General features: G+C 42.0%; 1 protein-coding gene across 1 annotated transcript in view; it reads left to right on the forward strand.

Moving 5' to 3' along the window:
- The first annotated feature begins 11,342 nt into the window (after positions 1-11,342).
- Positions 11,343-12,962, forward strand: part of RPF1 (ribosome production factor 1 homolog) — a 51,952-nt gene continuing 50,332 nt past the window's right edge. Inside the window, exon 1 of the mRNA XM_077771142.1 lies at positions 11,343-11,397. Within this exon, the coding sequence (XP_077627268.1) occupies positions 11,343-11,397 (55 nt within the window). The remainder of the gene's footprint in view (positions 11,398-12,962) is intronic.

The raw sequence follows: 12,962 nt of genomic DNA on the forward strand, positions 1-12,962 counted from the left end.
AAAGTTACTAAAAAACTATGGGAAGGCTAAAGGAAGAAAAGAGTCATTTTAACAAGGTCTGTTTGTACAGAATTTGCTCTGTGTCGACTACCCAGTTCCGGTGATAAGAATGTTTCTTTCCTCCTGGTCCAGGGAAGACATCCTTCACATGGGAGTTTCATCTGCTTTTAGGAAGAAACGGGAAGGTCAGAGCATCTGTCCTACACTTAGTGTTTTTTCAGGTGCCTGTAGCTCAAAATAATCCTCTGCCAAAAGGCATGTTCTGGAGTGACGTTGTGGTTTCCTTCATAATTCTGAACCCCTGAGTGCCAGCTCCTTCTTGTCTATGGGAGTCCTCAGGAACAAGGAAAGAGCCAGAGAAAGTAGAGACAAACCATCCCTGCAGTTAATATGGATGTCAGCATACAGACCCAATTACGAGGGAAGGAGCAGCAATGGCCACCTGCCTCTGCGTCTGTGCGCTGTGCGTGCAGGTGGGCTATTCCACCAAAGCAAGAAGTATACCTCCCCCCAGGAGTGTTAGACAAAGCTTCTAACTGAAGGGTAATCTGTCAGGGCTTAACCAGTTCCTAGAAGAGCTGGAAAGGAAGCTATAAAAATCTAGCCACTTTTACCAGGGACAAAATAACTTGGCCCCATTGACAGGAAAACAAAAACAGAAAGAAAACACTACTCAGATTTCATGACTCATTTAGTGCCCAGAAGCTCAGGACCGCATGCAGATGAGGGTTTAATGAGAGCCTCGTGAAGACTCAGCTCTATACACCTCCAGGAAGGAGAGTGCCTGGTGACTAACGGGAGGCGGATCAAAGCTGCGAGGCTTGCCAGGTGTGTCTCTATTTTCCAAGAAGTCAGACTTGGCAGCTTCCTCGCCTCCCACCTGAAGCCTGCGTGGGGGCCCCTGGAAGCTACGTGGGCCAGGGCTTCGCACGAAGGCACCTCGGAGGCTGAACGAGTTGTCCTGACTCTGTGTCTGCGCTCTGGGGTTGGATAGTGGGAGCTGCTCTCAGGCCCTCAGCCAGCAGGCGTGTACAAAGTGAAGGGGACACAGGAGATGCAGGGAATCAGGCACACTGACAACAGCGGAGAAGTGACAAATCACAGGGTGGGAAGACAGAACATCTCTAAATTTGCAGCTGTCTGAAGCCATTTAGTATTGGGCTACCAGCCCTGAGGACCTCAGATGTTCCTGACGACATGGCAGCATTATAGCATTGGGCAATGACTGATGTTCAAAATGAATCATCAAGAAAAGGTTAAATTATGTTCAGAACATTTTGTTTAAGAAGGCAAAGTAAAGCATTTTGGAAAAGTCAGTTTTCAAAATAAAATGTTAAAGTCATCATTTCAGTTTGGGTTATACTATGTGGCTATTAATAGTGCCTCCACCTAAAATATTAGTTATATTCTATGTTACCATATTAAAAATCCCACATGGAGAGAATTGATTTTTATCTCATATAGGCTTACTGATATACAAATATGCATATACACATATATACCTATTTCTTTTTATTTCTTTTTAAAAAATTTTTTAGGGGCGCCTGGGTGGCTTAGTCGGTTAAGCGTCCGACTTTCGCTTAGGTCATGATCTCACGGTTCGTGGGTTCGGGCCCCGCGTCGGGCTCTGTGCTGGCTGCCAGCTCAGAGCCTGGAGCCTGTTTCAGTCTGTGACTCCCTCTCTCTCTGACCCTCCCCTGCTCACGCTGTCTCTCTCTCCTAGAAATAAAAAAAAAAAATTTTTTTTAATGTTTACTTATTTTTGAGAGACAGTATGAACAGGGGAGGGGCAGAGGGAGACACAATCCAAAGCAGCCTCCAGACTCTGAGCTGTCAGCACAGAGCCCGACGTGGGGCTCTAACTCAAGAATCGAGAGATCATGACCTGAGCCGAAGTCAGACACTCAACCGACTGAGCCACCCAGGTGTCCTTTTCAGGTTTATTTATTTATTTTGAGAGCGAGAGAGAGAACCAGGAGGGAAGGGGAAGAGAGAGGGGGTGCAGAGGATCCAAAGTGCAAAGCTCGAACCCCCAAACCGTGAGATCATAATCTGAGCCAAATTCAAATGCTTAACCTACTGAGCCACGCAGGTGTCCCTATACCTGTTTTTAAATATAATCCCCTATCTTCCTACCTCTTCTAGAACCTGATGCCATTATTTATCTCCTCCCACGTTATCTGTCACCACTTGCTCTGGACAAGATCTTTCTCCTCAGCATATAAGCATGTTTAACTCTCTCCCACTTTGAAAACAAAACAAACAAACCTGCCTAGATCCTACAGCATGCCTCCCTCCACCCCGCCCCTTCCAGAATTGACCTATGCCTTTCCTTTCCTTCATAATCAAACTTTTAGGTATGGTCTGAATCTCACAGCCACTTGTCCAAGGAATCTTCTCTTACTAATTTCCAGTGTGCTCTGTTTAAAGTTTTAATTTTATCTTTACACCTTTTCATTTGCGAATTTCACTGTGCCCCCTTGTAAGCCATGATTTCCTCCAGGTCCCTGTGGTAGTGCTCTGCTTTAGTTTCTTCCTACCTCTTTTTAAGTTCCCTTTTTGCCTCAATGTCAATATTTCTCAAGGTTCCATCTCTGGATCTCTTTTCACTTGAAACACTCTCCCTAGGCAGTCTTATCCACTATTGCTTTGATGACACTCATTTGTATATAATTGACAAAGTTCTCACTTATGTGTGTGTTTATGTGCAGGTGAGTGTGTAAAACAGTGCGGTAAACATCTCCACTGGAATGGCACTGAAAATGTCCTGTATTCATTCAAGACTCTTTTCTGCTCATCAGACCTGCTCCTCTTTTGTTTTTCCTGTTTGGGAACCACGCATCCAGTAACCCGGCTTTGGAGACATTAGAGATTCTTCTCTTTCCTTCTTCCACTCATCCAAACGATTACCACTTCTTCTTGATTCTGCTTCTTTAATACCTCTTACATCTGTCTCCTCCAGCCTGTCTCCTGTGTGCTGCTTTACCTGGACATTGGATCGGGGTAGTGCTTCAGTACTCATCTGCAGACCTCAGGTCTTTTTTTTTTTTTTTTTTTAACTTTTTATTTATTTTTGAGAGAGGGAGGGAGAGAGAGACACAGCATAAGCAGGGGAGGGTCAGAGAGAAAGGGAGACACAGAATGCGAAGATAGGCAACAGGCTCTGAGCTGGCTGTCAGCACAGAGCCTGACGCGGGGCTCAAACCCACGAACAGTGAGATCATAACCTGAGCCAAAGTCGGANCAGGTCTTTTTTTTTTTTTTTTTAACATTTTATTTATTTTCGAGAGAGCAAGAGAGAGAGAGAGCGAGAGAGCATGAATGGGGAAGGGGCAGAGAGAGGGGAGACACAGAATCCGAAGCAGGCCCCAGCACTGAGCCCAATGCAGGGCTTGAACTCACAAACTGTGAGATCATGACCTGGGTTGAAGTCAGGCACCCAGCTGACTGAGCCATCCAGGCACCCCCACACTCCAGGTCTTGCTTCCAGAACTTCATGTTGTACTCCTGGGCTTCTCTTTGGAATTTTGCATTTGGGAATCTGGATTTATTCTCACTCACTATCCAAGACTTGAGATCCTGGTCCTGTCGTACAGGCCAAAGACCATCCCTCCCTTACTCTTACCACCACCCCACAAAAGGGGGAGAGAAACAGGATAATGTCTCTTGACGGAGGACACTCCCTCACAAATCATAAGTAACTTTTATTCTATATTGAAATGGTTGCTTCCTTTGTTGTCTTCCACTTTATGCTCTGAATTGTTTTATAATTCTTGACTGCTAATTTCAATATCTAGATCATCAGTGGGCTTGGGTCTATTATCTGTCTTTTCCCTTTATTATTACCCACATTTGATTGCCTCATCACATGTCTATTAGTTTTACATCATATACCAAGCATTGGACATAAAAATACCACAAAGAGTCCAAGCATTACATTTTTTTAATGTTGTATTTATTTTTGAGAGAGAGAGACAGTGTGAGCAGGAGACAGAGAGAGAGGGAGACATAGAATCTGAAGACAGGCTCCAAGCTCTGAGCTAGCAGTCAGCACAGAGCCCGACACAGGGCTCCAACTCACAAACCGTGAGATCATGACCCAAGCCGAAGTCGGATGCTTAACCGAATGAGCTACCCGGGTGCCCCCAAAGTGTTACAATTTACGAAGGAAGGTTCCCCCTTTTCTCTGTTAGGCAGAGAGGGTAAGGGCTTGGTTCCTTCAGTTACATAAGAAGTTGAGATGCGTTGGGCCTGAGCTGCAGTTTACATAAGCTTTGCTATACCTCTGACCAGCCCCTGTTCCTAGGGCATGGCTCTCCTGGCCTTGTATTTCTGCGCTTAAGGGTCTTCATCTCCTCAGCCCTGACAGATTGCAGGAGATCCTGCTCTTTTCAGAAATTCCAGGCCGGCTTTTCAGCCTACCTGTCCCCCACAACTTCAGTATCTGGTAAACATCTTGAGAGACTAGAAGACTAGAAATAAGGTTCTCCCCAGAGGGTCTTTGTTTCCTAAGCTTTTCAAGAGTGAAGTGTGTCTCTTAGAAGCTTTTACCCTAGCTCTGTAGCCTCCTGTGGAGTACCAGAATTCCACAAATATGTTATGGGGGAAATCAGCCACGTGTTTGAATCTCCTCCTTCTTATCTGTCACACCATCCCTATTTGTCATATCTCTTTATAAATGCTAAGAAATTTACAGATTTTTCTTTACCCCAGCAGAGGTTCTCTGCCTAAGCAACCCCCTCAACGAACACTCTGAATCAGCAAATGCCCTAGGGAAAAAATATCAGATGGTGTCAGCTCGCTTTGGAAAGGATTCTACTCTCTCTGGAATTTTACTTCACGTAGTCATCTGTGATTCCATAGCAACCTGATGTGTTTAAAGTACAATTTTTGTCATTTATACAGGTTACCCTAGTTGTTGTATGAGGAGGAGTTGGTCTGCCATGACCCATTACATTTTACCCAGAAAAGAAAGTCCCATGTAAGACTTTTTGAAACCTATCTCAGTATTTTGTGAATACACAATAACATGCCAAGTGGCTTTTCAATTAACAAATAAAGAAATCATTTAACTTTTCTTAGCATCATTTCCTTCCAGTAAGAGAATAATACCTTCCATAAATTTAATGCTGAATGCAATACAAAATGTTTTCAACTCAAGAAAGAGTGTGGTCCATATTGATTTAATTCTTACAATACTTCTTCAGTAGGATTTACAATAATGACGAATAGGATAAAGATAGCTACTAGTTACTGACTAGTAACTAGTGCCAAGCCCTATGCTAAGTAGTTTGCATTTATATATATCTTATTTAATTCCTATAATAAACTAGGACATAGGTATTTCTCTCCCCAATTCCAGAAAGAAATCAAGGCTAGAATCAAGTTAAGTGACATGACTAAGTACTGAAAAGTAAAAAATGGAAGAGTTGGATTTAAATACTGCATGTTTACTTCCCAGTCCTGGATATTTTCCACTGCACTTTAGCTTTTTATCTGGCATGATATCAGTTTTTCTGTAGGGTTCAGCTAAAAAACCTGTCATTGTTTAACCTTTCCTAACTACTGTATAAATATAAAATATAATTATGAAAGAGCTGTCCCAAGATGATATTGAAAACACTTAGAGGTAGGGAAAGGGGTTAGAGTTGGGTGCCTCTTATTAATGGAGATGGTTTTGCCTTCTTCAGATGACATTTCATTGTCTGGTCTCAGATCTGGACAGCAATAATAATTGGTAGGATGAATGAATACTTAGGATTAGAGATGTGTCCATAGCCATAGTAATGAGTAATCCTAAACCTTGCAGGTTAGATTAACCTCTGAGTTAACCATCCATAGATCAAATGGCTCAAATTGCATTTTCTGATAAAAGATCATATTGGTAAAAATGAAAACTACTCTATTTGTTTCTTTAAAATGTACTACCTTCAGAAATAACAAACTTAATATCATATTAGATTATTTGTTGTCATGTGAAAAAAATCAGCCATTTTAGAAACTAAGTGAATAAAATATACGCTTTTTTTTTACCATATTGCACTACATTTCTCTTTATTCAGAATCATTTATATATTTTTTGCCCCTCATTTCTCTCAAAATGCTCACAAAAATTTTTGATGCCATGCTTCTATTCAAATAAGACAAGGGGAAAGTGAACTGACAGCGTGTTTAATCAGGTGTATTATTAGATAAGGATGGGTGTGTATTATGAGCTTTAGTTAAAGCATCTCTGCTAATTCTTTCCTTATAAAATGAGCATGGAGTAGGAGATACAAACTTCTTCTCACCAGATAAGAATTTTAGAAAGCAAATGCTTATCAAGAGACCTGGATTCTTTATTATTTCTGCCTGTAAGCTATTATTATTCTCAGTGAGTGGGTGGAATAATTATTATAAACAGTGTAACACTTTCAGAAAAAATGGTCTTCACCTGTTTACTTTCTGTGTGTATAGACTGCATATATACAGAGAGATAGATATAGAGTTCATATATATATTATAGGGATATAAACATCTATTTAGCTATACACATATATATGCACACATATACACATATATAGGTATGTATATAGGTATGTACTTACATACACATGGGGTACACATACACTATATGTGTCAAACTAGATCTTTAGTGTAAATTCTTATTTCCTGATCTTTCAGAGTGTTTTCAAATCTATTATATCATTGCCTCTTCATAAAAGTGTGTGACATTAATAAAAGAAGAAATCACGGTACAAAGAGTTGGGTGAAATATTTCGCCCGTGATCGCAAGCAGAATCCAGATGAGAACTTGGTCTCCTGACTCCTCCTTTTCCCGCTGCTGGCACCCTTGCTTGATAGGATTCACTCCAGCTGAGTGTGGGAAGGACACCGTGCCCCCACCGCGATCTCCTTGAATCCATTCACTCACACAAAAGGTCATTTTAGACAGAAATCTGGTTTTGACTGATTTCTTTCACTGCACTGGCCAGTTTAAATAAAATGAGCATATCAGTGCCTTTGTTTCTGTGTCGCATAGATGCTGCCTAAATGCTGACCAGGTGCTGTAACACTAGCCTCCGTGGCCCATTTTAAACCCTGTCTCCTGGATTAAATAAACACCTCTCTCTAATTAGAATGTGACCTAGAGGCAAGACAGAGAGGATGAAAAGACAGCAGATGACATCTTCTTAAGCAAACACTATTGAATTACAAAGGATTAAAAAAAAGCTATTTTTAACAATTGCAACCACGAGGGAGCAAATGTATTGACTGTATCATTGTTTTTTTCCTCCTCGTTGCTAGGATGTGGTTGGTCTATATTAAAGATAGTTGTTGCCTTGGTAAAAATCTTGCCAGAGCAAAGTAGTAGTGCTCCCCCTGCTGACCAAGAAGCCGGTTGTTTTTTTGTTTCGTTTTGTTTTGTTTTTTGTTTTTTTCAATCTAAACTAAAACCAAAAAAAAACAACCCACAAAAAACAAAGGTGATTAAACATTTTTAGTAAAAGGATTAAGACTTTACGTGCAAAATTAGTATTTCAAAAATATTAGAAACTTACTGAAAGAACACTGGATATTGTCTTTCCTGCTATGTATGATGATGAGACAAGGCAAATTTTGACTAGGTGCCAGATTTTCTCTGCTTGGGGCTATTTCTTTGTTTTATCTCTAACTCAGAGTGAGTCTGGAATGTAAGACCTTTCTCACCTTGATAATTTAAGCTCTTTGGGTGCCATCTGAGTTTTGGAAAAGGCCCAGGGCAGGACATTGCTTATAATATTAACTAGTGATTTTTGGTCATCACCAGTTGCTTGTAATAGAGGAGAAAGAGCGAGAAACAGAGTTCCACAAAGGTTTTAGTTTCTTTCACCCTGGAAATTACTGAAAGCCCCGACATTAAAGCTGAGAAGTGGTAAGGATTGGGTGGTCAGGTTATGGAGGGGCAGATGCACCTCACGAATTTGAAGGGTCTGTAACCTACCCAGTCAGCGATGACCAGAGGGACTTGGGTTCAAGAGAGGGATTGGTAATGAAGGTATAGACTTAAAAATCATCAACCTGTATGTCAGAGTTGAAGTCATGGCTGTGGGTGAGGTCATCAAAAGAGAAAATAGAAGGAAGAAAAGAGGGCTGAACATGAAAACTTGGGAGACATCACCAACAGTTAAAGAATGGGCAGGAGCACCTGGGTGGCTCTGTCAGTTAAGCGTCTGACTTCAGCTTAGGTCATGATCTCACAGTTTGTGAGTTCAAGCCCCAGGTCGGCTCTGTGCTGATAGCTCAGAGCCTGGAGCGTGCGTTGGATTCTGTGTCTCCCTCCCTCTGTCCCTCCCCCACTCATGCTCTGTCTCTGTCATAAAAAGAAAGAAAGAAAGAAAGAAAGGGCAGAAGAGGGACCATTAGTGGAAACTGAGACAGAATCCTCAGAGATTTTGGAGGAAAACCAAGAGAAACTATTATCAGATTGACCAAAGGAGGAGAAAATTTCAAGAAGGGTCAATACTGTCAAAAACCAAAAGGAAACTAAAAAAGTATAAGGACTTAAACCATTGGTTTTGTTATTTAGGAAGTCCCTGGTGTCTCTGAAAGAGTATAGTGGTAAAGGAAAAACCCGGTTTGAGTGACCATTTAAATGATAAATGAGGAAGTAAAAGTACTGAGGACAAACAACACTATGGAGAAATTTGGCAGTTAAGTAGAAGAGAGAAACAGGGTGGTGCCCACAGGAGAGAGGGGGACAGGAGAAACTTTCCTAAGACCAGCTGACTTGAATACGTGTGGAGGTTAATGAGGAAAAGCTGGTGAAGAGGGGGAGCCAAAGGAGAGAAGTATGAGTGGTTCAGACAGATTCGAGAGAAGTTGGGAGGGGAAAGGATCAAAAGCACAGACTGAGTCTTGGAAAAGAGTAGAATACATCTTCTCCTGGGACAACTGGACAGCAGCGAAGGGCGTGCCTTCTGAATGGTGGTCGGAAGTGGTGACTTCCAGAAGACCACGCTGAGATGAGGGTCTAAGGAGACAGGTAAAGGTGTTATGCTAGAGCAGTTGCTATGTGAGAAAAGGAAAATCAACCTACTGAAGATGTGTGAAAGACTCCTGGGCAGTAATGGGGCGCCTGGGTGGCTTAGTCGGTTAAGCGTCGGACTTTCGCTCAGGTCATGATCTCGCGGTTCGTGGGTTCGAGCCCCGCGTCGGGCTCTGTGCTGACTGCCAGCTCAGAGCCTGGAGCCTGTTTCGGTCTGTGACTCCCTCTCTCTCTGACCCTCCCCTGCTCACGCTGTCTCTCTCTCTCTCCTAGAAATAAATAAAACATTAAAAAAAAATTTTTTTTAAAGCCTCCTGGGCAGCACTGAGCGGGCAGTAGGACAGCAGACATGAACTGAAGGAGATGAGCATCAACATAGTTGAGTAGCTTTTCTCCAGAAGCCACACATAAACCAAAGGCATGAGAAGAAAAAATAACTAATATGATCCAGAGCTCTAGATTGACACGGCCAGTGCAATGGACCAAAGCGTATTGTCTTGGTGAGATTGTGGCAGTGAATATTTGGTTGTGATGTGCAGGAGGAACATGAGAGAAAATGAAGATGGTTTGAAGGAAAGGGATAGGGTGGAGGGCTATGGCTGACAGTTTGGGAAACTAAGATGAGATCCAGAGACCAGAGATGCCAAAGGAACTGAAAAGCCCTCTAAACTTAGAGAGGTTGAAGGACAGAAGCTGGAGTCTGGAAAGGGTTTTGATAACTCAGGGTCTCTGGGATAAAGCAATTGTTGGTCTATGAATTACTGGAGGGGATGTTCCTGAGTCTCTCCGAGGCAGAATGAAACGAAGAGTCGGATGCCAAAACCCTCAGAGAATTCCTCATAGAATGTAGCAAGATGAACCTAAATATCAGCTTACAGTGATTATAAAGACAGGAATCTATAATAGGCTCCCATTTTTTAAGCTCCTATGTACCAGGCACTCTGTGGAGGTAATTTGTCTATATTATCTCATTTAACTCCCATTTAATTGTTGTTACCCCAATTTTACAAAAGATGCGACTGAAGCTCAAAGAGATTGATTTGCCCAAGATTTCTCAGGAGTAAATGGTAAAGATGTAATTCAGAGTTCCCCAGGCCATAAGCCCTGTATTATATAATTTAGTGTTATGTCCCCAGCATCTAACAACACCAAATACATTTTAGGAGCCTAAAAAAATTGCTAAGGAAGAGAAAGCACAAATTAATGACAAAAAAAGAAATGAATAAAGGACTTGAAAGTTGGTGTGCTTTCTTCTCTACCCCATTGCCTGGCCTAAAGAGTGTGGTCTAATAGCATGGCAAAATCTAATTACAAGCAGGAAAAAAACAAAAGAACTCTCCCATTATTCTCATCTTCTTCCCTCACTATTAACATAAGATTTCATTTTTTTTTTAAGTTTATTTATTTACTTAGAGAGAGTGTGTGTGCATATGCACAAGATTGGGAGGAGCAGAGAGAAGGAGACAGAGAATCCTAAGCAGGCTCCTTGCTGTCAGTGCAAAGCCATGATGCAGGGCTCAAACTCACAGACCCTGAGATCAGGGCCTGAGCAGAAATCAGGAGTTAGGTTCTTAACCAACTGAGCCACCCAGGCAGCCCATAAGGTTTATTTTTTAAAATGTTTTTAATGTTTATTTTTGAGAGAGAGAGAGAGAGCTACAGAGTGCAAGCAGGGGAGGGGCAGAGAGAGAGAGAGGGAGACACAGAACCTGAAGCAGCCTCCAGGATTTGAGCTGTCAGCACAGAGCCCAACGCGCGTTGGAGCTCAAACCCACAAACCACGAGATCACATCCCGAGTTAAAGTCAGACACTTAACCGACTGAGCCACCCAGGTGCCCCTTATTTTTAAACCAGAGCCTAAACTGAAGGAAGTTGTCTACATGAAGCCTTCCTGATTATCTTCTCTCTGTCCTAAATTGTCATGTGGGCCACGCAAATAAAACAATTTGTTCTTCTCTAACATGGACCTTTCCAAAAGTCCATCACCACTATCAGCTTCGTGCCAATCATCCCTCCACTTCCATTAAAGTAATGAAAATGAGCTTAGATTCCTCCAAGGACAAAGATAATTGATACAAAAGGAAATGCAGCAGGATTTTGCTGGTCAAAAGCTGAGATGAGAATGTGAAATGTTCAGTGTCCTTTGTAAACTCACAGGAAAATGCTTTCCCACCGAAGCCACTGGAAAGGAGGACATTTTCACAAGTCTCTATTTTTGCTTAATATTTTTAAGAGTGCAATGTTGTAATGGGTGAAAACTTAGCACTGGCGTGCAGGCTCCTGGAATAGTTTCAAGGGCCCTTCTGCATCAAGCCTAGCCTCCTGACACTCACTATGGAGAAAGGTGTTAAGCCTGTGACCGCCAGGGGGCTGGCACCTCGCCCTCCAGGTAAGTTGGGGGCAGGTAAGTAACAGCCTCGATTTCATTAGAACAGAGATCAGACCTCCTAGAGGCTGGACAAAGTACGAACTGAAGCTCTCCGGCAAGCCCCACCTAGCCTATCAGGCCAGCTTCAGAGGTCTTTGTGGGAGAGTGTTTCAGTGGTCCCTGGCTGCTCTGCGGATGCGGAGGCGGGGGAGGAGGAGGAGGCCGGGGAAAGATTGCCATTCTATCTAGCACAGCTCTACGCTCGCTAGTTTTTATATGCTGGTTTCCAAATAAAGTTTCTTTTAAGAAACGGTCATGCTAATTAAAAACAAACAAAAATAGAAAAGCTGTAAGGTTCTTTCTAGTTTTTTTGTAAATTATTATATATTTTTTTAATAAGAAAGTCAAACACCCAATAGGGAAATGGGCTGCAGATGGGACCAGGCATTTTATTTTATTTTATTTTATTTATGTTTATTTTATGTTTGAGAGTGAGAGTGCAGGCTGGGGAGGGGCAAAAAGAAAGGGAGACAGAAGATCTGAAGCAGGTTCTGTGCTAAAAGCAGAAAGCCCAACACGGGGCTCACACTCAGAAACTGTGAGATCATGACCTGAGCCGAAGTCAGATGCATAACTGAGCCACCTGGGTGCCCCTCTTTCTAGTTTTAAAAATAGGCCAGGATTATAAATCTACAGAGCAACTACTCCCAAAGTGGAATGCTGTGATTAGCTGTGGTTTGAAGAGATCCACAAGGGTTTATTTGTTCAATAATCTATCCTAGAAGATTCTAGATGGAGAATTGAAGGAGGAACGGCAGCTAGGAGAGGTTCAGATCGCTCTGGGGAGGAAGGGGACCTATCAAGTGATCTTGATGGGGGGAGCACAAACTGCCAAGGCTCAGATGTCACCAGGGCTCAGAGAGCCCGCAAGGGAGAAGGGCCTTGAGCAAGGCTATGAGCACCTAGGAAAATTCCATGCTTCAGCTAAAACTGGCTCTAAACACAGTTTAGGCAAAAAAGCTTGAATTTTTTTCTGGTATCCAAGGAAACATAATTAAGGGGACACAGGTGGTAATCCCTCCTAGAATTGACAGAGAAATCCCTCAGAGGTTTGAGTACTAGGTTTGTGTCAAACAAATAAGCTTGGCTAACCAGAGGAAATTAGCAACTATGATTAGATAAGATGAAATAAGTGTTTAAGAACCTTGGGCATGCATGGGAGGTGAAAGATAGGGATATTAGATCCTTGTCTATTCTAAGCCTGAGGAAGACAGAAGACGGTGATTCTCAAGTCCAGGGTCAATACAGAAAAGGTAACATTCTATATTTGTAATATTTTATGTGACAAGGATTCATTTTTCGCTTATGAACAGTGAAGACTAAGGTCAGTGGTAAAGTTATTATTGGTAGAAAAGTATAGATTGAAGATAATTCATACATTTATTAGGCTATTTTTTTTGATTCTCGTATATCTGTATTCCCTATGCAGCAGCTCACATGTAATAGGTGTTGAATAAATATATGTTGAATGAACAAATAATGAAAAATTTTTTGTGAGTATTAAGTCATGGGATCATTGAAGGCTT

The sequence above is a fragment of the Crocuta crocuta genome, unplaced genomic scaffold (assembly GCF_008692635.1).
Source record: "Crocuta crocuta isolate KB4526 unplaced genomic scaffold, BGI_CrCroc_1.0 scaffold125, whole genome shotgun sequence".
In the NCBI taxonomy this organism is placed as follows: domain Eukaryota; kingdom Metazoa; phylum Chordata; class Mammalia; order Carnivora; family Hyaenidae; genus Crocuta; species Crocuta crocuta.